The sequence below is a fragment of the Carcharhinus amblyrhynchos genome, chromosome 16, assembly GCF_965287045.1.
Source record: "Carcharhinus amblyrhynchos chromosome 16, sCarAmb.v2.hapA, whole genome shotgun sequence".
NCBI lineage: Eukaryota > Metazoa > Chordata > Chondrichthyes > Carcharhiniformes > Carcharhinidae > Carcharhinus > Carcharhinus amblyrhynchos.
The window spans coordinates 20,656,530-20,683,171 of record NC_137339.1 but is presented as its reverse complement, the minus strand read 5'-3'; the positions used below and the strand labels follow the sequence as shown (position 1 = coordinate 20,683,171).

General features: G+C 43.2%; 1 protein-coding gene across 5 annotated transcripts in view; it reads right to left on the bottom strand.

The window, feature by feature from the left end:
• Positions 1–26,642, bottom strand: part of LOC145353875 (receptor-type tyrosine-protein phosphatase T-like) — a 1,296,999-nt gene that overhangs the window by 255,639 nt on the left and 1,014,718 nt on the right. For 3 of the 5 annotated variants that reach the window (XM_080204786.1, XM_080204787.1, XM_080204789.1), the window contains exons 13-14: positions 1,196–1,232; positions 256–303 (exon numbers count right to left, since the gene is read on the bottom strand). In XM_080204786.1, coding sequence (XP_080060912.1) covers positions 256–303; positions 1,196–1,232 — 85 coding nt within the window. The remainder of the gene's footprint in view (positions 1–255; positions 304–1,195; positions 1,233–26,642) is intronic. The other 2 variants (XM_080204790.1, XM_080204791.1) reach the window with 1 other exon arrangement.

The following is a 26,642-nucleotide window of genomic DNA, read 5'->3' as shown; positions in this document are numbered from 1 at the left end:
GAGGGCCAATTATATTGCTTCTACCATTCAGCTGAACGAGCCTTGATCTCTTTGACTCACTACCGTACCTTGCAGTGCATTTATCCACTGAGAGACCAGCGGAGCCCACAGTTGTAGTTCAAAGTACTTCCTTCAACATAAAATATTTGCTAAATCTAGAAGAATATCAGTTACTTTGCAGATTCACATTTTAAAACAACAGTTTGCATAGAGTTGGAGAGGAATGAACATTTTTTGACTGGAGTAGATAATCACCTGCACTTGGGATGACAAGTATGTACGGTGTAGTTATCTGTATCCTACCTATTACCGTTAAGACAAAGAGAAAATTCCAGGTCAGCATGCATAAGAAAAAAAAGAAAAGAAGCAAGTCTACCAAGAAAAATATCCTTTGATAATATCTCACACCAAACCGCCCACCCCATGCTATAAAATAAAATGGAAACCCCAAGAGAAATGAATAATTACTTCAGATTAAAGTTTTAATGATACCTCAGCCTCCAATTTTAATTTCAAATGAATAAATTATGATAGCTGGCGTGAATGCAAATGCAGCTCTGTTATTTTGCCTTCAGTTCGCTCACTATAAAGTATCAATACTGTGTTCCATATCTAAAGAGAGACAAGTGACACTCACAAAACAGGCAAAATTTTAAATAGTCTGTGCAGTGGAAAAAGATAGCGTGAAATAAATGGCCTGAGCATAGAAATGATAGCGGAAAATGTTTGAATAGGTTCCTATTTGCTTTTCATGTTAATGCAACTGGTATGCAAATGAATCCTACAAAGTAAACAGGGCTAAATGTTTAGAAGTAAATAGTAGATTTCTGGATGCAGGCTTTTAAATTTCTAGACAATTACTGATGTTAAATCATGCACAAAACTGACAATACATTGACAGCAGCAATACAATGTAAAGCAAATAGTATATATATTATATAAAATAATATAATATATGTATGTAAATATATATATATCCCATACATTCTGAAATTAACAGGCCATGAAAGCACAAAATAAGTTCATGCGGGATACAACCATGCCATGTTAGCAACCAGTTTAGTCAAGCACTGATTGAGAATTTCTCTCTCTGCATGTCCTGCAAGCATGGTTGGGAAGATGTTTTCTTGCTATGTGTGATGCTGGTTGTTGGACTTGGACAAGGCAAACAAAAAAAAATACAAAATTCTCTTACCTTTTGTTGCCAGTCTTAAACAGCTGATTTTGGTCTCCTATGAGGAATGAGAAAAAGATGTCATTGTTTTACTAACGCAAGCAGCTTGATTGTAACTGATTTGATTTGATTTATTATTGTCACATGTATTAACATACAGTGAAAAGTATTGTTTCTTGCACGCTATGCACACACAAAGCATGCCCTACATAGAGAAGGAAGCAAGAGAGTGCAGAAAGTAATGTTACAGTCATAGCTAGGTTATCAAGAAAGATCAACTTAATGCAAGGTAAGTCCATTCAAAAGTCTGACAGCAACAGGGAAGAAGCTGTTCTTGAGTCGGTTGGTACATGACTTCAGGCTTTTGTATCTTTTTCCCAAAGGAGGAAGATGGAAGAGAGAATGTCCAGGGTGCGTGTTGTCCTTAATTATGCTGGCTGCTTTGCTGAGACAGTGGGAAATATAGACAGAGCCAATGGATGGGAGGCTTGTTTGCGTGATGGATTGGGCTACACTCACAACCTTTTGTAGTTCGAGCTGTACCAAGCTGTGATACAACCAGAAAGAATGCTTTCTATGCTGCATCTGTAAAAATTGGTGAGATTTGTAGCTGACATACCAAATTTCCTTAGTCTTCTGAGAAACTAGAGGGGTCAGTGGACTTTCTTAACTATAGTGTCGGCATGGGGGGACCAGGACAGGTTATTTCTTTTTTCACTCTTATTCTTTTGGAAGCTCCTCATCAATGATTGTACCATCAGCCTCCTGCAATGGATTTTGGTGGAAATATTGCTGTTATTGCTAAGCCACATCCTTAGAATTTTTTTAGTGGCTTTCAATAATTAGGTTAGATTTTAATAATTTCAATAATTACGTTAAATGGGTTAGAGAGATTAACAGATAAATATGTAGAAATATGGGGATAGGGCCTGGGTGGGATTGTATTGGTGCAGACTCGATGGGCCAAATGGCCTCTTTCTGCACTGTAGGGTTTCTATGTCTCTATTTATTAAGGTGAAGTATTCAGCCTGGGTTTTTATTTTACTGCCATTCACTCAGAATTGACAAAACTAGTGCAAAGAAGTGAGGATTTCAAGTACAAACTTTAGCAGTAGTTTAAAGGACACAGTGCTGGCTCTGCCCACAAAACTGGCCACAACCCCAATTCCAATTAATCACCATGGCAAGCTTCCCCCTGCAGTGCTCGTTTGAGGGCTTTTGAGATTGTTCTTAAAATAAAACCATTTTTCGGAGGCAGAATTGCCAAGAGCCACCTTTTCAAAGCTTTTAAATGTTAAAGAGTACTCAATTCACAAAACAACTGACGACACTGTGCACCAATAAAACTAGTAAATGGTTGTACGCTTTTGTTTTTAGAAGTGATTTCTAAAGTTACTCAAAGGTGGTGGATGGTGGAAGATTTTCTTCAGGTGCTCTGGTTTCCCCTCACAGTCCAAAGATGTGCAGGTTAAGTGAATTGGCCATGCTAAATTGCCCCTTAGTGTTAGGGGGTCTAGTTAGGGTAAATGCAGGGGTAATAAAGATAGGGCCTGGGTGGGCCTGTGGTCAGTGCAGACTTGATGGGCTGAATGACCTCCTTCTGCCCTGTAGGGATTCTATGATTCCTATACTGACAGACTTATTAAAATACTTATTCTCGGTGTCTCCAAAAATGACTTTGTTGTAACACTTCCATATCTCAAGGAGTACTTCTTAATGCTGAAAAGAAATAGTTACAATCTTAAATAAAAGCAAAAGTATTGCAGATGCTGGAACCAACACATGGAAAGCAACTGGCCCTGATAGGGTGCCAGGATGTGCACTCAGATCCTGCACGGATCAGTTGACAGAAGTTATTCACAGACATCTTCAACCTTTCTTCTTGGATCTTGGAACTGGTGTTATGTAACGAGGCGGGTAGAATTAGGGACCTTGTGGTGAAGGATCCTCTTGGAGAGAGTGATCATTGTATGGTGGAGTTTCTGGTGCAGATGGAGGAGGAGAAAGTGGGTTCCCGGACACGCGTCCTTTGTTTGAACAGAGGGGAGTACGGAAGGATGAGAGAAGAATTGGCGAATGTTGATTGGGGGAGCGCGTTGGAAGGTAGGTCTGCTGAGGAGCAGTGGAGGATCTTTAAGGAGATCTTTCTTGGTGCTCAGCAGAAATTTATTCCGATGGTTAAAAAGGACCGTAGGAGGAGAGGTAATAAGCCGTGGATAACGAAGGAAGTGAAGGAAAGTGTTAAATTAAAAGCGGAGGCGCTTAGAGTAGCTAAGAGTAGTGGGCGAGAAGAGGATTGGGAGAGGTTTAAAAGTCAACAAAGATTGACAAAGAAGTTGATAAAGAAGGGTAGGATAAACTATGAAGCTGGGCTAGCGCTTAATATAAAAAAGGATAGCAAGAGTTTTTATAAATATATAAAAAGGAAGAGGCTGGCTAGGGTGAACATTGGACCCTTAGAGGATGAGAGGGGGGACTTAGTGGTAGGGGATGGGGAAATGGCTGAGGCCTTGAATAACTTTTTTGTTTCAGTCTTCACGGAGGAGGACGTGAATAATTTGCCGGGTGTTAGCGATGGAAAGATGGTAGGACAGGAGGGTCTCAATGACATTATTGTTACTAGAGAGGCGGTGCTTGACAGACTGGAGGGACTGATTGTGGACAAGTCCCCAGGACCGGATGGAATGCATCCAAGGGTTCTGAAAGAAATGGCGGAGGTGATAGTGGATGCCTTGGTGGTTATTTTCCAAACGTCGCTGGATTCCGGGGAAGTGCCGGAAGATTGGAAAACGGCTAATGTTACGCCGTTGTTTAAGAAGGGTGGCAGGCAAAAAGCAGGGAATTATAGGCCGGTTAGTTTAACGTCTGTTGGTAAAATGTTAGAATCCGTCATCAAGGAGGAAATAGCGAGGCATCTTGAGGGGAATTGCTTGATAGAGCAGACGCAGCACGGTTTCGTAAAGGGGAAGTCGTGTCTGACAAACTTATTGGAGTTCTATGAGGATGTGTCTAGGGCGGTGGATATGGTCTTTCTTGATTTTCAGAAGGCGTTTGACAAGGTACCTCACAAGAGGTTATTGCAGAAGGTAAGGGGGCATGGAGTTGGGGGTAGGGTGTTAGCGTGGATAGAGGATTGGCTGTCAAATAGGAGGCAGAGAGTGGGGGTCAATGGGTGCTATTCGGATTGGCGGTTGGTGACTAGTGGAGTGCCCCAGGGGTCGGTGCTGGGGCCTCAGCTATTTACCATTTATATAGATGATCTGGAGGAGGGAACCGAGTGTATGGTGTCGAAATTTGCTGATGACACCAAGATTGGTGGAACGGCAAATTGCGCGGAGGGTGTGGAGAGTCTGCAGAAGGATCTAGATAGGCTGGGCCAATGGGCCAGGAACTGGCAAATGGAATTTAATGTTGGCAAGTGCGAGGTGGTCCACTTTGGTAGGAATAATGGTAGGAAGGATTATTACTTACATGGTGAAAAACTGCAGCAGGCGACGGTGCAGAGGGACCTCGGGGTCCTTGTGCATGAGTCGCAAAAACCCAGCCTGCAGGTGCAGCAGGTGGTCAGGAAGGCTAATGGGATGCTGGCTTTCATAGCGAGGGGGATTGAATATAAAAGTAGGGAGGTCTTGCTGCAGCTGTATAGGGCACTGGTGAGGCCGCAGCTGGAGTACTGTGTGCAGTTTTGGTCGCTGCACTTACGCAAGGATATTTTGGCCTTGGAGGGAGTGCAGAGGAGGTTTACTAGGCTGATGCCGGAGTTGAGGGGGTTGAGCTATGAGGAGAAGCAGAATAAACTGGGCTTGTACTCGTTAGAGTTTAGAAGAATGAGGGGAGATCTCATTGAGACATATAAGATGATGAATGGGATGGATAGGATAGAGGTGGAGAGACTCTTCCCGCTCAGAAAGGACAGTAGGACTAGGGGGCACAGCCTCAAGATAAAGGGGGGGGGCGGTTTAGAACAGAGTTGAGGAGGAACTTCTTCACTCAAAGGGTGGTGAATCTCTGGAATTCTCTGCCCGTTGAAGTGGTGGAGGCTGCCTCGCTCAATATTTTTAAGACGCGGGTTGATGGGTTTTTGATAAGCAAGGGGATTAAGGGTTATGGGGAGAGGGCGGGAAAGTGGAACTGAGCCACGACAGATCAGCCATGATCTTATTGAATGGCGGGGCAGGCTCGAAGGGCTAGATGGCCTACTCCTGCTCCTATTTCTTATGTTCTTATGTTCAATCTGAGGTCCCTATCTACTTCAAGGAGATGACCATCATCCCAGTACCTAAGAAAAGCCAAGCAGCGTGCCTTAATGACTATCGTCTGGTGGCTCTGACATCCATCATTATGAAGAGCTTCGAAAGGTTAGTCATGGCTCAAATCAATTCCAGCTCCCTGGGTCTAGCTGGATCCACCACAGTTTGCCTACCACTGCAACAGATCCACAGCACATGTCACTTCCCTGGCCGTGCACTCAACCCTGGAACACCTAGATAACAAGGGCACCTATGTCAGATTCCTATTTATCAAATCCAGCTCAGCCTTCAACACTATTATTCCCACGAAACCCATCTCCAAACTCCCTGGCCTGGGTCTCCAAACCTCCCTCTGTGACTGGACCCTGAACTTCCTAACTCACAGACCACAAATCAGTAACCTTAGGCAACTATACCTCTTCCATGATCATCCTCAACACCTCAACACAAGGCTGTGTTCTCAGTCCCCGACTATACTCCTTATACACCAATGACTGTGCAGCCAAATTCCCCTCCAATTCGATTTTCAAGTTTGCTGACAACACCACCATAGTGGGTCGGATCTCAAACAATGACGAGACAGAGTACAGGAATGAGATAGAGAATCTGGTGAACTGGTGCAGCAACAATAATCTGTCTCTCAATATCAACAAAATGAAACAGATTGTCATCGATTTCAGGAAGCGTAAAGGAGAATATGCCCCTGGCAACATCAACGGGGCTGAAGTAGAAAGGGTCGAGAGCTTCAAGTTCTTAGGTGTCCAGATAACCAACAATCTGTCCTGGTCCCTCCATGCCAACACTATAGTTAAGAAAGCCCACCAGTGCCTCTACTTTCACAGAAGACTAAGGAAATTTGGTATGTCAGCTTCGACTCTCACCAACTTTTACAGGTGCACCATAGAAAGCGTTCTTTCTGGTTGGTATGGCTCCAGCTCTGCCCAATATTGCAAGGAACTACAAAAGGTCGTGAATGTAGCCCAATCCATTAAGTAAACCAGCCTCCCATCCATTAACACTGTCTACACTTCCCGCTGCATCGGCAAAGCAGCCAGCATAACTAAGGACTCCATGCACCCTGGACATTCTCTCTTCCACCTTCTTCCTTCGGGAAAAAGATACAAAAGTCTGAAGTCACGTACCAACCGACTCAAGAACAGCTTCTTCCCTGCTGCTGTCAGACTTTTGAATGGACCTACCTTGCATTAAGTTGATCTTTCTCTTCCCCCCAGCTATGACTGTAACACTACATTCCGCACTCTCTCGTTTCCTTCTCTATGAGCGGTATGTTTTGTCTGTATAGCACGCAAGAAACAATACTTTTCACTGTGTGTTAATACGTGAGACAATAATAACTCAAATCAAATCAAATCAAAAACAGAAAATGCTGATCAGACAGCACCTGTGAAGAGAGAAGAGATCAACATTTCGAGTCTGGATGACCCTTCGTGATCCTGAACCGCTGCTGGTTCATCAAAGATTCTGCATTCAGTAATCTGCAACTGAGTCTGGATAAAATCCTGAGCTTAAAATTCAATTTGTGAAACAAAGGCAACTTGTGACCCCATTGCTAATCGCACCCAAAGTGGACACACTACCCAGTGTCAAGCTTGATATCGCTTAATGGGGCAGCATGGTGGCACAGTGGTTCGCACTGTTGCCTCAGTGCCAGGGACCCAGGTTCAATTCCAGTCTCAGATCACTGTCTGCGTAGAGTCTGCATGTTCTCCCTGTGTCTGTGTGGGTTTCCTCCAGGTGCTCTTCCCGCAGTCCAAAGATGTGTGGGTTAGGTTGATTGGTCAATTTAACATGGTCATAGTGTGAGGGGGATTAGCAGGATAAATGTATGGGGTTTTGGGAATAGGGCCTGGGTGGGATTGTGGTCGCTATAGACCCGATGGGCCGAATGACCACCTTCTGTACTGTAGGAATTCTATCTGATTTATCTTATCTTTATACATCTCCTTCCTACTGATCTTTGATCTCTAATTTGAAAATTCTGCCAATATATTAAATACATTTTAACCCCCATTATTAGCATTGCAAGTGAGGTACTATGTTGCAGAACTGAAGATCCCTCAATATGCATCAGCCATAATCTCTGAGAAGCATTCCAGTGTGACAGATTTTACTTGATTTCCCACACCAGTCATCCCTGCGCGGCATCTTTGAGTGAGACTGACAATGTCGTTTAATTTGTGCCCATTTATATCCAGGGTCACACGAGGAACTGAATTAAAAATTCATGAGTGTCGGGATTCTGAAAAGTGACGAGAGATTTTCATTCCATCAAATTCGTCTGAATTGAAACTGTTGTTATCAAAAGTGAAACCTATTTATGATATAATGCCATGAGCAAAGATAAGTAATGTGAAATTTACATTAAGTGCTTTTGGCTTTTGAATTTTTACTGAACAGAAGATGTCGCTTATTTAGGAGTGAACATATTCAAGTGCTAACCGAGATTCAGCAGAAGACCATGTGGTATAAGTGCAATATGGGCAACATATATACATGCTCAACTGCGCAGAAAACATCCCCATCAGTTGATCAAGGTTCCAATTGCGACGTCAACATAGGAAGATATTACGTAGCTTTTCCAAGCTGCCCTACTCAATAGACTCCTAAAACAGGGTTACGACCTCTTCAATATGTTAATTAGGAGCTTAACACCCATTGAAAGATGGTGATACAGTGGTTAGCACTGCTGCCTCAGGGACCTGGGTTCGATTCCAGACTTGGGTCACTGTCTTTGTGGAGTCTGCATGTTCTCCCCACGTCTGTGTGGGTTTCCTCCTGGGTGCTCCGGTCTCCTCCCACGGTCTGATAGACATGCTGATTAGGTGCATTAGCTATTAAAATTCTCCCTCAGTGTAACCAAACACCCATCAGAGTGTGGCGAATAGGGGATTTTCACACCAACTTCATTGCAGCGTTAATGTAAGCCTACCTGCGACACTAATAAAAATAAACTTTACAAATCAAGTTGCCAATAAGTCTTCAGCAGCTCACAGAGCTACCAACAGGACCTGTTCCAGGAATAACCAGCTCAGCAAAGAGAAAAAGTCTGCTTAGTGCGGGAAGAGAATTGGAATGGAAATTGGGAGGGTTGAAGCTAATTGCAGTACTGTTACCCTCCACCCTGATTGTGATCAGTCCACCCAGGGCAAGCTAGTGTTTCTGGAGACACAGACCTCTAGCTTGGGACTATTGACTCCTTTCTGAAAAAACAGTAACAACAGATGTGAAAATGAAATGATTCTACATGATGCAGGCTAATGAATTGCTTGCACATGATGTACTCAGGCAGTAATTAAAAACTCAGAGCTACCAACAGAAGGTAGGCAAATGGTCTCTTTTTTAATCAGTGGAGCCAGAATGAGCAGAAGTGCTTCTACTGACTTCACATTTTTTATGATTGTGGCCCGCTTCCCCCTCCAGCTGCTCTCATTACCTGTTTTACAGGACGTTGAGAAATTAGCCTTTCCTTTTACACAATGACCACTTTGAAGCACTAAAACAATCATTATTAGAATCATTTTATGATACTAGAGAGACAGTTACCCTGGAGATAGATGCTTCACAGAAAGATATGGGAGCACGCATACCACAAAAAAAAAAGGCAAACTGATTACGCTTGCTTCAAAATCTTTGTCTGTAACTACTCCAACATTCACTCTCCTGTTTGGAATCATGTGTTTTTCAAACCTACCTATTTGGCAATGGATCTGAGGCAGAGACAGACCGCAAGCCACTGGGGGTGATTTGACTAAAACCATTGCAAGATTGCAATGTCTCTGGTTGAAGATTCAAGGTGACACCTATAGAAGCCAGGTAACCTGACAGTCACATCTGATGCATTTAGCAGATTGCATAACCCAGTTAAAACAGAAGATGAATCATTGAATCTACAAGCTGAATTCATTGGCACTGAAGTTGGAGATATTCTCCAAATGGATCCATTATGTTTTGTGCAACCCATATGCCAGCAACTACAAGAAGAAATGCTGAAAGATTCTGCACTACAGAAACTTCAGAAAAATCATTGCTGATGGCTTGATTAAATTCAGTATGTCCACAACACATTTTGACCTCATTGAGACGAGTTAGGCATTTCTTTGGTTGTCATTTTTTAAGGCAAGCAAGCCATCAAACCAGAACCTTTGTGATGTGACATTCTTCAAAAACTTCCTCACTCACACGTGTGCAAAGATTAGATGGGAAAACTTGTAATTGAGACAGTTTATTGGCCTTGTATGAACAATTACACTGAAGTCGTCATAAAGAAATGCGAGGCAGGTCAAGAGCATATGCCAAGTCAACACAAAAAAACTCATTCTGTATGAAGATCCTACCCATCGCATCCAATTCTTTTCATGCCCACGGCACTAATTTCATTGTCACCATCATTACTTCACCAAGTGCCCCTTTATTCAACAACTTCAGAATACATTAAGAACAACTGCTTTCCATACTCTAAGTGCTATTTTCAGTTTGTTTGGTGTGCCAAGAGAGATTGTTATGGAGAACAGTCTGCAATGTCGTGGTAAGCCATTTCAAAATATGTGTGAGAAGTGGAATATAGATCACACTACTTCTCCTCATTACTCAAGGTGTAACAGCATAGCTGAACACATGATTTGCATGGTGAAATCCCTTTCTCTCAAATCTAGATAGATGAGGCAAGATTGATACATTACAACATTACATCTACAAGGATATATTTTAATTGCAACTATTTCATCATTAGCAGAGCTCATATTTGGCATCTACCAATCTACCTACACAACCCATTCTATTCTCTGAGAAAGTAGAGAACAATTTGTAAAACTGCAAGAGAAGATGAGCAATGAGATTTGCCAGCTTTACAGTTGGGACAACTAGTTCACTTCTAGGATCCCTCAGAAGGTATTTGGTGACAAGGGTTTGTTCAGCGTTAAGGTCCTGTGAGGTCATTACACAAAAGGGAGAGACAAATCAGATCCATTCCAGCTCCTCAGTCACCGTGCAGTTCTATCACATCAAGGACGAGATCCCAAATGCAATCAGGAACAATATTCAAGAATGACAACCCCACAGATCACTGTGATTACACAAAGAAACCTCCAGGTAAGGTTACCATTACTAAGATCTGAGTGCGCCAGCAGATTTCCTCTATGTTTGAGAGAGTCATAGACTCTTCAGGTCTGTACACTTATGTGATAGTAATAAAACATGAACATTTATTGCAAATGGTTATATGTCTTTGGAATGGGAGAAAATGGCCAGAATTCTCCGGCTATTCACGCCAATGGCACTCTCTGGTCCTGCCAGCTTTCCCTTATCTGCAGGTTTCCTATGGCAATGAGTTATGTTAATGGAAATTCCCATTGACAGTGGTGGGATCAGACAATCCCGCCATTAGCAAATAATGTGCCAACTCCTGCCGGTAGGAAACACATGGTTAGGAGGCCAGAGAATCTCACCCAATATCTTGAAAAATAAAGAGGGATGTTGTAATATGTTTTTAACTGATTGCAGCATGAGGGCACTAGGAGAAAGTTCTAGTTTCACTTTTGCCTTCAGTGAGCACACAGCTCTGCAACTCTTGATATCTTCAAGTTTATACCCGTATATATCTGTTCTCATGTGCCCAGTCTCAATAAACAAACCCGTCACGAGTGATTGGTGCTTTTATATTATTATAAGACATACTAAATATTAAAGATTCTTACGTGGCCCTTAAGTGACTCTATAAGGGCTTCAATGGCCTCCAGGCAATTAGGCCACTCACAAGCCACTCTGACTAGGACTTACTCAGAGTGGGATGGGAAGGTCACGAGATCTCTACCCTGCACCTTCCCACCCAATCACACATCCCCCCCTCCCCTCAACCTTCAACTCTCCTACTCCGGGAGAGTTGGTGGGGGGGGGGGGGGGTGGCGCATTAAATTCTGCACTATGATTTAATTGAGTGCCTTTAAATTTAACATAGACAATGTGCTGTTCATACTGTGTGTCCTTTACAATGGAGAGACAGATTGCTTTATTGATCACTTGCACTTAGTCTTGGGAGTCAGACCATACGCTTCTGGTCACTTGCCATTGGAAATCCCTAGCTCACTATTTTTCTGACCCATCTGTCCTTTGCCTCTGATACTTTTCTAATGAAATTCAGCAGAACTTTGAAAAGCAGCAGACACCTGAACTTTCGCTTAGGCTGTTCACAGTCTTCCGGATTCAACACTGTTCAACTGATTTGGCTGCTGACAGTAGTTCAGCCATGACCATTTACACCCCTCTCCCCAGATTAATCTTTTGTTTCCTTACTTGTCCCATTACTCCTTTTGCTTTATCCCATATCCATTTTACCATTCAATTGCTCCTGCATTCCATTCTATCAGAGATCTTCCCCTTTATTCCATCTGCTGACTTCATACCATTCCTCATCACCCTCTCTCACCCCTTTTGGACTTGTTTACAACCCCTTGCATCCCTAACATTCTCTAGTTCAGACAAAAGACCATCAACCTGCAATATTAGGCGGAATTTTTCAGTCTGACCCACCATGGGAATTTTACCAGGTGGGACAGGACCATGCAAAGATCTGTTGACCTTGGGTGGGATTTTCCAGTATTGGGGTGAGCATGGCCAGAAAATCCCACCCAAAGAATGTTTCTCTCTCCATTCTTGCCTGATCAACTGAGTATTTTGTTCATTTTCTGTTTTTATTTCAGATTTCATAGATGGCACAATGGTTAGCACTGCTGCCTCACAGCGCCAGGGACCCAAGTTCGATATCCAGCTTGGGCCACAGTCTGTGTGGAGTTTGCATGTTCTCCCCATGTCCGCATGGGTTTCCACTGGGTGCTCCGGATTCCTCCCACAGTCCAACAGTCGTGCTGGTTGGATGCATTGGCTATGCTAAATTCTCCGAACAGGCATCCGAGTGTGGCGACTCGTGGACTTTCACAGTAACTTCATTACATTGTTAATGTAAGCCTGTGACACTAATCAATAAACTTAAAACAAAAATGTCAGATTTCCAACGCTCGCATGAACACATTGCTTTTGTGGAAACTTCAGATGATTCGAACATTTACATGCCAAAATAATTATGCTTGAAACGTTGACTTTAAGTAACATGTTCATGTAAACTGAGCTAAATTGGAGTTTCTGCAACATGCTGCCATCAGTTAATTAGTGTTGATAGAAATTGTTAAACCTTGAGGAAATAATGAGCATAATGTATAATTCTTTGCTAATTTTGTAATCATTTGCTGGAAAGAGAAAATTAATATAAAGGAAAAAAATGAAAAGAGAGGGAAAATAGAATTCAGTTCATTCAGAAGACCCACACCATCTGTTTTTTTTTTCAGAATCTATGTACATCCACCCTGTTCAACTGACTCAAATGAATCTGTCATTATGAGCTATCAAAGGTGACTTTTGCACCCTGCACAACACAGGATTGTTACGTCTTTAAATGTTTAATTATTGTTATATATGCATCATTGTCCCACCTGTTTGGTTATTTCACAACTTGCACTATCCAAATTAAATGATTAAAATTATATACTGGCGGCTCTGCGCCCTAATCGGTCCGTGCTTTTTCGAAGAGGATTTGAAAATCGTTCAGCCTTAGACAAGATACCTTATCCTTCTCTGTCTTGTGATGTCATTTGGTGTAACACACTGTTCAGGAGATGTACCTATCTTGTATTTTTTTGAAGACATAGCATTCACAACTAGAATTTAATTGTGCGGGATGAAAACCCTATTTTGTTGAAACACGGGATGTTAACTTCACAAGTTGCAGCAATTCATCTGAAGGCTAAATGATGGATTCTGCTCCTCAAATGCTCAAATACTTACCAGGATGTTAAAAAAACTGATTGCAGCCACACAAAAGCAAGCAGTTTAACTCAATAGTGACAATTTTCAGAGATAATGGGAAAGCATTGTGTAAACTTTGAAAGCTGCCTCAATGATATTATTATTCTTCCTCTTTGTTATAGTTGATTTTTCATGTTTTGAAGCACTGGGGCGAGGTCATCAAAATACCTGTAAGCAGCTATGCTGCTAATCTAACTGCCAGCTTTCTCAACACGCTGCGTGATTTCCATTTTAACCAGTTATTTACACTCGGCAGTGACGTCGTGGCATTGTCGTTGGACCAGAAACCCAGGATGATACTCTGAACATCTGGGCTCAAATCCCACCATAGCAGATGATAAAATTTCAATTCAATAAACGTCCGGAATTAAAAGTCTAACGATGACCATTGCCGATTTTCATAAAAAAACCATCAGGTTCACCAAAGTCCTTTAGGGAAGGAAATCTGTCATCCTTTCCTGGTTTGGCTTCCATGTGACTCCAGACCCACAGCAACACTGCAGTGTTGACTCTTAAGTTGCCTTCAGGGACGGGCAATAAATGCTGGCCCAGCCAATGACACTCTCATCTCATGAACGAATATAAAATAAAATCCACTTTGCCTGCTTGAATTTTTTGGATGCAATGTACAGTAAAGCTCGAATGGGCACCACGCAATTCCTCAAGCAATTATTCTCTTCCTGGTCTGGGGAATGTTCACGCTCACTCCACAAAGGAAGGACACCATTTTCGCAACTGAACTCACACTTCTTGAGCTGATAAGGCTTCATTTAATCTGAAGCATTCTCATACCACCATCCATGCTGTATTATATGTTTAGTCTTCCATTTCATTGGGTTTCCATTAGTCCAGTACTTAATTTCATGTGTTGTTACAGTCTGGAAAGTTTAAAGCTATTACAATCTCTTGTGAGGCTAGAGATGGTGGCTTAATTTTGGGTAACGGGTGATGAATTAAGGCATCTACATTGGCTATCTGAGCCCCTGGTTGATGTTGGAAGGTATATTTGACAAGAACAATGTCCATTGCTATCTTCTAGCAGAAGTAATTGGTGGAATCACTTTGTGCTCCTTGAAAAGCCCTAAAAGTGGCTTATGGTCGGTGATAACAGTAAAATGTCTCCCGCAAATTTATTGATGAGCTTCATGGTTCTGAAGGCCTTTCTGAATCTGCCAGGGTTCTTGATCCACATCCGATGGATCTCGCGGATATATCATCCGTTGTGTGGCACAACACAGCTACAACTCATTATGGTGATGCATCACATGTCAGCACTATCTTCTTAGAGGGGTTGAAATGCACTAATGAACATGTTGACTGAAATGTCTGCTTAACTTGCTAGGAGCCTCTTTCTGTGGTGTTCTCCAACATCACCTCTGGTGCTTCTTTAACAGTGCAACGGTGCCAGCAATGTAGATAGATTTGGGAAGAACCGTCCATAATAGTTTTCTGAGTTCTGTCATGTTCCTCGGGGCTGGTGACTCGTTAATCACTCTCACTTTGCCCTCCAGTGGGTGTAATCCCTCAGTATCCACCCGATAACCAAGATAAACCACCTCATCCACTTGGAAGGTGCACTTTCCTATTTTTAGACATATTCCTGCATTTTGGAATCTATTCAAAACTTCATCCAAATTTTCCAAATGTTCCTCCTCGGTGGACCCTGTCATTAGGCTGTCATCCAAATAAACAACAATTCTGGGCAAACCCTGCAGCAAACTCTCCATAGTTCATTGAAAGATGACACAAGCTGACAAAACCTCAAACTGTGGACATATACATTGATACAGTCCTTTATATGTATTTATAACATAAACTCTTGATATGTCATCTAGTCTTAATTTTTGGTAAGCATGGTTTATGTCCAATTTGGCATATGTCAGGCCCCAACCAACTTCGCATACAGTTGCTCTATTTTGGGGATGAGGTACCTGTCCAGTTTCATAGTCTGGTTTACCATCAGCTCGGCAATCTCGGCAGATATAGATGGTGTTTGCTGGTTTAATTACTAGCACAATGGGTGCTGCCCTCACTGCAAATTGTATGGGCTGATGATGGCCAGGTTTTCCTCTGTTTTAGCTCTGTCTCTATCTTCTATAAGATCTTGTAGTGGCTTCTGAATCCGCGTGAATTTTTGCTTGCAATCCTTTGATCTTCCCTAGTTCCTCCTCCTCTCAGGATTATAGTTTACTTTATGCAGACCTCCTTCTTTTACCTTTCAATTTAATCTCCTGAAGCCAATCGTGCTCCTTTAAGCTTGGTTCTTAGCCTGGTCACCATCAACAGTGGTTGAGCAGGCTGCTGTGTTTAACTTTCAGGGGCTATAGTTGTCCCTACTATCTTTACGGCCTCACTGTATACATTGCCAGTCCAGCTGCAATGTTTGTCAACTTCAGTGGTTGAACTTCTTCTTTGACATACTGGTAAGTCTGCGCGCTCACAACAGTTATTGATGTCCCTGTCTACATTCAGCTTCAGAGGTCAACCATTCACTGTCAACACAACTGTGATGGGGCTATCTTGCCAATTGCCATATTGTTTAGTGACATAACATTTCACTCTCCCACTGGACAATCCTCCATACTATGCTCTGAGGCTGGATTAGTTACTCTGTTTGCACTGGACTGACCCAGTTTGTTTTTGCACTTGTGCGTCAAATGACCTTTTTTACTGAGTTGAGGAGGAACTTCTTCACTCAAAGGGTGGTGAATCTCTGGAATTCTCTGCCCATTGAGGTGGTGGAGGCTACCTCGTTGAATATATCTAAGTCACGGGTAGATAGATTTCTGATAGACAGAGGGAATTAAGGGTTATGGGGAGAACGCGGGAAAGTGGAACTGATCCACTTCAGATCAGCCATGATATTATCGAATGGCAGGGCAGGCTCGAGGGGCTAGACGGCTTACTCCTGCTCCTATTTCTCATGTTCTTATGACCTTTTCTTCCACACCCAAAACATTCTGCTTCTTGAAATCTACGCACGTCTGAGGAATGGCTTCCCTGATATGGAAAGCAATCTACATTACTCCAGTGCTGCTTATATCTTCAGTATTTAATGATTCTTCCAACTTCTGCATTTAACTCACTGCGTAAGCTTGATCACATGCCTTCACTTCGGGTGCCAATGCTATTCGTTCTTTCTCACCCTAACCCAACCTCGCTGCTTTGTCCTTTGCAATTCCTCGGCATCTTTCTTCGCACTCTTTATTGCTGTTGCCATTTCCAGTGCCTTCTTAAATGTTAACTCGACTCAGCAAACAGTTTCCCCTGTAGTGTTGCATTGCTAACACTGCATACCAATCGATCCCTTTGTATGTCGTTCAAAGCTGACCCAAAATTGCAATCCTCCACAAATTGCTTTAGCCTTGCTACAAACGATGCAATAATCTCCCCCTCAGGAGTGAAACTTCTACCAATGCAGTGTTGGTGAGGCTTTACTGCAGTAATGTCCCTTTGCTATCTCAACAAGCTCTGTAAATGTCTTTGTGTCGGTAACACCCAGGGACATTAAACTTCGTATCAAGTTACACATCTGTGTCTCACATGCGGTGCATAATATAACTTTCTTCCTACCCTCCCCCTCTATTCCATGAGCTTGGAAAAAATATTCCAAACATTCCACATACTGCGCCCAGTCATCTGTCAAAGGCTTCTCACTTCCCAAAGAGAGGCATGCTGGCTTTTCCTCTTTTACAGGCTTAAATCGATCCAATTCACTCTGCACTTTTGCAACAATACTTTCTTTGAACTTCTCACTGCAAATGGAGTCACTGTGATTTTCCTCTTCACCAATGTAGCAATTGTAAGGATTGTTGGTAAGTATAATGAACCATAATGGTTTATTTACTAACACATACATACACATACAAACTTCCACAGCATTCACACTTCTAGCTCCAGGAGTCAATCCAGCTACAAAGGCCTAAACTCTGCCCTGAGGTCCTTGCACTCATTCCCCGTTGGGTGATTGGATCACATGATTCACCCGATGTCTGCCCCTTAGCTACTACATAATGCAACATGTACAGAAGTAAAAACCTGTATAGACACCTCTCTGTTTTGTGGGTTAAAAATATATATTTGCAACTATTCATGAAGAAGGTGGTGTGGGTGCAGTGTATTCTCTGTTGAATAAGAAACAGAGAAAGACAAAAGCAAAACACTGCGGATGCTGGAATCTGAAACAGAAACAGAAAATGCTGGAAAATCTCTGTCGGTCTGATAGCATCTGTGGAGGGAGAATAGAGCCAATCTCTGAGTGAGGATGACCCTTCATCAGAGCTGAGCTTATTATAGATGCAATATTTGCACTGTATTTGGAGCAGTTACAATGAAATTGCCTGCAAGATTTTCAGTATTTAGATTTTTATGGTGATTTAAAGAGACTGCAGCTAACCAGTTTGGTTCCATGGGAAATCATTTGACTTGAATAACGAACTAACCAACAGCCAGCAGATTCCCAGCCGCCAGTCAGCCCTGGGTCGGAAGTGTTTTGTGGAACTAACCCCCATGCGTTTGCTCCTCCTGGCCCCCGTAAAACTCTTTCAAAAAGAGACCACAGGTCTTTTCTGAGCAGCCTCCCATGTACCTGTTAAGCACCACTGGTCTGGCCCCTCACTGCCAGGACGAAATGGGACTATTATGTGTTTTGTATCCTCCGTCGATATCACCATGAAAATCACAGTTGTGAATTTGCAGCTGGTGTGTGACCTCGAATTGCAGATTTTAGCGATTTAACAACGTATGATTTGAACAGGGATCCTATTTAAAGACCTGCCTGGAAATTGAATCAAAATATCCTCAGCAGATTTTCCTCGGCTGGTTGCCATTTCTCAGGTGAAAGTAACGGCCGGTGGTTAGAAATCCAAAATAAAGCCCAAGCATGTCAAAAATGGTCAGGCGGCATTTTAAAAAGGAACAAATATTTAAGTTAATGCCACCCTGAAACAACATTAAAGATGTGACACAAATCCGCACTGTGGTGATCCTATCTTTCTCCTTCAGCAATTGACTTCCTTGCTGTGCAAGTGTGGCATTTTCTATTTTTATGCATTGTTCCTCTGAAATGGAGAGGACAAAAGATCTATTCATGGAACCAAGTTGGAACTTCACTTGATTAGGACTGTGAACTTAGGTACGATTTGATGGTGGAATTGTAAGTAAGGTAAGCTGAGAGAAGTCTGATTGCCCTCCTTTTCGATTGTCTTTAAGCAGTTACAAAGAAACGACTGTGATATATCATGAAATGCACTCTCCATGCAGCAGTAATGAGCCTAACTACGTGCATTAACCTCTCATGTTCCCTGTTCTTTTTCCTGCACAGTTTGCAAGCTGAATGCTTCTTAGCAACTGCTTCATCACCACATTCAGCCTCACCAAGCATACACTCTCCCAGAACAAAAATAAAACTTTGAAGGGTTTCAGTACTTCATGTCTTATGGATGCGTAAGGGTAGCAGCAATGTTATTCACTAGGTTGATTCCGGAGTTGAGAAGTTGGCTAATGAGGAGAGACTGAGTAAACTGGGGCTATACTCATTGGAATTCAGAAGAATGAAGGAAAATCTTATCGAAACATATAGGATTATGAAGAGAGTAGACAAGGTAGAAGCAGGAAGGTTATTTCCACTGGTGGGTAAAACCAGAACTAGGGGGCATGGCCTCAAAATAAGGGGGAATAGATTTAGGACTGAGTTGAGGAGGAACTTCTTCACACAAAGGGCTGTGAATCTGTTGAATTCTCTACCCAATGAAGCAGTTGAGGCTGCCTCATTGAATGTCTTTCGGGCAAGGATAGATCAAGTTTCGCACAGTGAAGGAAGTAAGGGCTACAGTGAGCGAGCGGGTAAATGGAGCTGAGTCCACGAAAAGATCAGTAAAGGCAAGTCTGCTCTACCACTCAATCTTATTGAGTGGTGGAGCAGGCTCGAGGGGCCAGATGGCCGACTCCTGCTCCTAGTTCTTATATGTTGCCTCAAGCATAGTCCTCCATTGCTGAGTGAAGGCATTCCATTGTCTTAGCGTCTTTACAAATGGCAGGAGGGCCCAGGATACAGAAGGCCCGTCACCATTTCTGCTAGCAGAGGAGAGGGGAAAGGGCGTGATTCTCACAGGCGGGAAACAGGAATTCAGCAGGGCTGTTTGAACTCAATGCTGATTTCAACCACACCCATTTTGGTTTGTCCAAAAGCCTTAGCCCACAGTGTGGGAGTCCCAAATTGTTGGACTCAACATAAATGCTCTTGAAGGGTGGATAAGGTCAATATAGTTGTCTTGATCTGAAGTTTTTGTTACATGTCTTGTTCTTCCTGCTTTAAAAAAAACTGGCTGAAAATATCAGTGAGAATTAGAACAAAATAAACCTCCTGCTGGAGCGCTTTGATTGACAGGCATAGGTTAGGATACAAAACAGCATCCGATCATGCAGTTTCAAAAAAGCTCTTTGTTGACATTTGCGCAAGGGCGATCATTATGTCATTATGAATGCTTGGCAGGAATTTCAAAACTTACAATTAACTCAGCAGGGGTTTCTGAGTTCACAGTTTGATTGACAGCTAAGAGGCGATATGTTTGACGTGGGGTCTGAAAAAGAGTTTGCCTTATAAGAGACTAACCACTTTTTTTAATTCATTCGTGAGAAATGGACATTGCTGGCTGCCTAGCATTTATTGCCCATTCCTATTTGCCCTTGAGAAGGTGGTGGTGAGCTGCCTTCTTGAATCGCTGCAGTCCATGTTCTGTGGGTTGACCCATAATGTCATTAGGGAGGGAATTCCAGGATTTTGACTTGAGGAGACTAAAAGGCCTTGAATGGAATTTATATATAGTTCTTTTCTCATTATTAAATTTATTAGAGAGAAAGGGGTATTAGATAATTAGAAATGTACTTTTTCATCTCCATGTTGTTCCATCGGTCTGGCCATGGTGGGTGCTGGGCAAGTGGCTATGGCAGTAGAACAGAGAGTCTGTGGGGCCAAGGGCAGGGCAGTGAGAGCTGAGGTGTAGAACAACTTCTAACATAACTGGAAACAAGTCCCAAAGAACAAGGCAGGCCATGCTGACTCTGGACTTGGTTGCTGGATGAAGCCAGCGTTGACCTCTTGCTGTCTCCATTTACAAGGAGAGGCTCTGAAGCCCCGTGATTCCTGTGCGCCATTTCTAACATTAAAATTGCCACTAATTGGCTAATTAACTAACTATGACTATCCCAACATGGGCAGCACAGCAGCACAGTGGTTAGCATTGCTGCCTCACAGCACCAGGGACCTAGGTTCGATTGACAGTTTGGATCACTGTCTGCGCAGAGTTTGCATGTTCTCCACGTGTCTGCGTGGGTTTCCACCGGGTGCTTCGGTTTCCTCTCACAGTCCGAAAAACGTGCTGGTTAGATGCATTGGCCGTGCTAAATTCTCCATCAGTGTACCCAAACAGGGGCCAGAGTGTGGCGGGTGGGAGATTTTCACAGTAACCTCATTGCAGTGTTAATGTAAATCTTATTTGTGACACTAATAAATAAACATTAATGTTCAGGCAGGATATCCTCCTGCCATGTTGGTCAGATGGGGGGATAGCAACCTTAAGATGACAGCCTGATGTCTTCCAATCCGATATTCCACATCCCCCCGTTTCTGAAGCCACAGGGCTCGGAAAATTCAGTCCATATTTGAGCAGTGCAAAGGGAAGCGTAATGCGGATCAGTTAAAATGCTTCGAATGTGTTTCTGATCGAAGATTATTGATGGCAACTACAGGTCATGATCACTTCCAGCTGGCAGTTTCCTGTTGAAAGCATTGTAGCTAATTAAAGGGTTTATAAATAAATCGATGTGCTCAGCAAGATCTCGATGCACCGGTAGGTGTCAGTATCTAAAATCAATATCTAATCATGAGAAGTTCTTCCTTCCATCAAAAGCAATATTCAAAATGATTTTTAAATTCTATTAACCGCAGTCCTTCTGTCTTGAAGAATCAGCCTTTTCCCTGACACACCGGATAAACATTTCTTTCAGGTAAGTTCCACTGTGGGCCTTTGGTCCATATTGAGACTTCAACCTTTGTGGAGGAGGAATTACTCTCTTCCTCTTTTCTTGCTGCACAAAACAGTTCAACAAATGAATACATTTTCTCCAGCAACAATCTAAATAGGTGGACTTAGTTTTAACAACTGACCCAAAAGATTAGAGGCTGAGTTTTCCCTCACGGCACTAATTCCTGTGGCAGGTGCAGGAACAAGACTTTATAAAAAAAAATTAATTTATGGGGATGTAAGTTTTGTCAGCTGGGAAAGCATTTATTGCCCATCCTTAATTGCCCTTGAAGAATAGAATCCTTACAGTGCTGAAGGAGGTCATTCTAGAGCAACAATTGCTGCACACTGCACACTTGATACAACTATTACCTTCCAAAGCATGGGGAGTAATTAAGTGTACGGTCTTGTAAGTATTGCACGCTCGAAGCAATAACTAACCTGCATTTGCATAGCACGTTATCACACATGTAGGACATTCCAAAATGCTATCCCCATAGTGCAACTATCATTATTAACTCAACGCACGAACAGCCAACTTTCATATAGCAAGATCCCACAGTAAGAAGTCTTACAACACCAGGTTAAAGTCCAATAGAGCTGTTTGGAATTATGAGCTTTTGGAGCGCTGCTTCTTTATCACCTGAGGAGTCTGCATGTCAGATGATGAAGGAGAAGTGCTTGATCCCAAATAAACCTGCTGGACTTTAACCTGGTGTTGTGAGATTTCTTACTGTGCCCACCCCAACCCAACACATCTCCACATCAAAGATCCCACAAACAGCAAAGAAAGGAAATAAAAACAAATGTAAATTTACAAAACTTCACTTATGTCCTCAAGGCATCCCAAAGTGCTTCATGGCCAATGCTGTTGTAATGTGGAAAAACTTGGCAGCTTATCGGTAGACACAAGGTTCTACTAATTGCAATCCGATCAGTGGGTTAGAAATTTTTTTTTTTGGAGATCTTTGCTGAGGAAAGAATGTTGGCCAAGACAATGCAAAATCATGTTGTTCACTGAACAGTTTCATCAGGTCAATCTAAATATGTGGACTTAGTTTAACAACCCTCCCAAAAGATTATGGGCAGAATTGTCCCTCGCGGAACTAAATCCTGTGGCGGGGCGGGAACAGGAGGTTTTCATTTTATGGAATGTACGTTAAGAGAGCATTTATTGTCCATTCCTAGTTGGCCTTAAGAAGCTGATGGTGAACTGCCTCCTTGAACTGCTGCAGTCCCTGTGATATGGGTATACCCACAGCACTGTTAGGGAGGGAATTCCAGAATTTTGATACAGAGACAGTGAAGGAACGACAATATATTTCCAGTCAGGATGGTGAGTGACTTGGAGGTGAATTTCCAGAGGGCCTGTTGCCCTTATCTTTCTAGGTGGTAGAGGTCATGTGTTTGGAAGGTGCTGCCTAAGGATCCTTGATGAGTTCCCACATTAGGTCTTGTACACAGTTCTGGCACTATGTCATTGGTGGAGGGAATGGATGTTCCCCTCAGAATCACTTCTGACCTCCCCTCCCTCACCATTCAACCCTCATCCATCAGCTTCCATCCCATTCAGGCTAATGTTGAAGTCCCCTTCCCTGTGGAAAATCCCACCCCTGTAACCGTATAGGTATGCCCCTGCCAGACTGCCTCCCCCCCACCCCACCTCAACCCCCCCCACCACCCCCCCCTCAATCCCTGTCAGCTTCTGTATTCCTTCCAACAACCTTTGGAGCTTCTTCAGCCAACATTGTTTCACTGTTAACCACCCAACCAACTGCCCCCTTTAACCATCACAAACCCCTCCCACCACCTGTACCTTCAGAATGCCCCACCTGGAATCCAACTTTGACTTCACTGGCCCCTTCATCTGAATTCCTTTTCCCTCAATAGCAAACCCCATCCCATTTCACACCTTTGCACAAATCTTCATATCCCTTCACACCTACACAAGCCCACCCTCACCTTCAACTAGACAAGTCTATTCCCCCTCCCATTCCATACCAGCTCATCATTCCACTGAATCAACTTTTCCCCCAAATTCCTTGCCTTCCCCTAGGCCTAATCACTTATCCTATCCATTCTTCTTCTCCTTCCTTTCTGCCCTCCCTCCCTCCCCCATCAGGGTATACCCTCGCCAGCCTCCTGCAGCTTTCCGCTTGCAGCTTGATGATCCAATCCCTGGAAGAGGTTCCATGTTGATGATCCAATCCCTGGAAGAGGTTCCATGTTGATGATCCAATCCCTGGAAGAGGTTGCCGCACTAAGATCAACCACATAGTGGATGTGTCTGTGTGGTGAAGACCCACATGGTTGATGGTCAACCCAATGCTGCATGCGGTGGTCCGGGGTCTGGTTACTGGGTGTTCTAAATTTGGGAGGTTCACCAGGCCTTCTTAAGGTTAGTGCCAACTTTTACACGTCATGTTGGCAGACGTGTTCTGGATCAGCATGGTTGTCCACTGTTGGCAGTGTGGGCAATCAGAAGGGGTGTGAATCCAATCAGGCCTGTGCCTGCATCCCATTCATGGGATACAAGTCAGTTTCATGCCGGCCTCTGGGAGGAGATGCGACCCATCATTACTAGTTGAAGTTCTGGTTCTTAGATTGGAAGTTCACACCGCCATTTTATGCTGAAAAGGAGAATGACTTTTGAGCTCCCATCACCACCACCCCCACCCACCATCCCCAATCATCATCCCCACTCAACCAATAAATCCGCTGCAGTTGTGGGGGGGAGCTGTTGGTCTGGGGCGTAATTCCCCTTTCTACTTCCAACAATACAGCAGTCCCTTACTATTACAGAACGATTGGGTTAGATTACATGTGCAAGTCCATGGTGAGGCTGAAACACACGCTTGGGACAGGAGGATGAAATGGGATCATAGAAACCATTGAAATTGTACATGTAGAAAGAGGCCATTTGGCCCATCGAGTCTGCACTGACAACAATCCTGCTCCAGGTTCTATCCCCGCAACCCCACAAATTACCCCACTAATCCCTCTAACCTACATTAGGGGCATTAGGGTCAATTTAGCATGGCTAATCAACTTAATCCACACATCTTTGGACTGTGGGAGGAAACTGGAGCATCCAGAGGAAATCCATGCAGACACAGGGAGAATGTGCAAACTCCACACAGACGGTCACCCAAGCCGGGAATTGGACCCAGATCCCTGGAGCTGTGAGGCAGCAGTGCTAACCACTGTGCCACCGTGCCCCCAGTGCTGGAGGAATAAGAAAATAAGATTAAAAAAAACAAGGATAAGAACAAAAATCAGAGTATAAAAAGAGATAAAGATAGCAATTACTCAGGGGACAGGAACAGTTATAAAAGGCACTATTGAACTGTTGTTTGATAATATAGAACTTGAATATTGTTGACAAAAGAGACACGTTGTGAAAGCTTTTAAACGTGTACTGGAGGAGCAGGCGAGGTAGACAGAGCGTGCTCCAGGATTGAGAAGATGATGGCTACTGAGGTGAGCAATGAGGAGGGCCATTATATTTAAATAAGGCTCTTCCTTGCGCCGTTTAAATATTAGAACATATTTCATGCAAGCCATACAAATGGCAGCAAGTGGGATATGCAGTGGATTGGAGGGGAGGGATCAATAGATAATTTTTAAATTGTCTTGCCCCACTGACCCTCACCTGTCGGGTGTTATCAACCCCATTGTGTAAACCTTTGAACTGAAAATGTTCCTCAACTTAATAGATGGCATTAGAGATGCCTGGTGGGATTTTCGTCCCCCTCCGCGACGTGTTTTGGAATGGCAGGAGGCGGCATTCTAGTCCCACTGTTGGCAATGAGGTTTTCTATTGAATGCACCCCTTGCCACCGGGAAACCCGCGACAAGAGGAGGGGGGGGGGGGTTGCGGCTGGCATGAACATTGGCGCGATTTTGGCGATCAAGTGCAAAGGAAATTCAGGAACCTCCCGTTCTGGAGAAAGCTTCAGAATTTGCTCTCATTTTCCAGCAGGGTTCCGTGAAGCCTCTTCGTGCTTCCCATAAAAATCCTGACTGAACTGTTGTGATGATGTAGTCTTTGTTTTGGTCTCAAAACATCTTGATGCATTTAATTTTGTTCATTTGTTCACATTAAATTACTGGCTGCGCACTTCCCACACCTACAATTTTAAATAATGGTAATAAGTAGAAACATGCAAATCTACAAAGACAATTTGTATAAACGCTGAAATGAAACAATTGGCAGCAAATTAAAATTACAAAAAGGTTGCAGCAAAAATAAGCAATTGTTTTATTTGAAGGATCTTGATGACATTCAACACATAATTCACAAACACAGCTGTGCCGTTTCTGCTTGAGTTAATGGAAGTTGATAGTTTGCAGATTAGACAGTTCTGTGTGATCTACGATTTGATACCAAGCTAAATACAGTTACTTTCAAACAAATTAAATATAATATTGAGAAACCAGGCAGAAAAGTCATCATAAAATATTACTTAACTGACTAATTTCACAATGAGGCTCTCCACAACGATGAGTTGTTTTTGGCACCTTTAACAGTCAGATGAGGAGGGCTAAAATGACTTGCCTATAATATCACTCCCAAGTGTACAGGGGTGAGCACTGCTGCCTCACAGCACCTGGAAGCTGGGTTTGATTCCCGACTTTGGGTCACTGTCTGTGTGGAGCCTGCACGCTCCCCCCGTGTCTGCGTGGGTTTCCGCCAGGTGCTCCGGTTTCCTCCTGCACTCCAAAGATGTGCAGGTTCGATGGTTTGGCCATGCTAAATTGACCCTTAGTGTCAGAAGGATGAGCTAGGGTAAATGCCTGGGGTTACGCGGATTGGGCCTAGGTGGGATTGTGGTCAGTGCAGACTCGATGGGCTGAATGGCCTCCATCTGCACTGTAGGGATTCTGTGATTCTATGACGTTAGCGATACTACAGAGGTTCCACCCTATAAGCTTCCAAGTTATAAATAATTGGCTAGATTTTCCTTTCCTTTCCTGAGTTTAAACACAGAACAAGGTAACAAAAACAGAAAATGCTGGAAAATCTCAGCAGGTCTGACAGCATCTGTAGGGAGAGAATAGAGCTGACGTTTCAAGTCTGGATGACTCTTCGCCAGAGCTGGGTTCCAGCATTTTCTGTCTTTGTTTCAGATTCAGCATCCACAGTATTTTGCTTTCAGAATAAGGTAAGCTTATTGACCCTATTTCCTGAATAAAAAAGAAACGGGGGTTGGATTTTCTGACTTCGTTCACAGTCGGGATTCTCCCATCCCACTGCAGTGAACAGAGATTTGGCTGAGTGTCAAATTCCCCGTCCTCACTGGCAGCGGTGGGGAAATT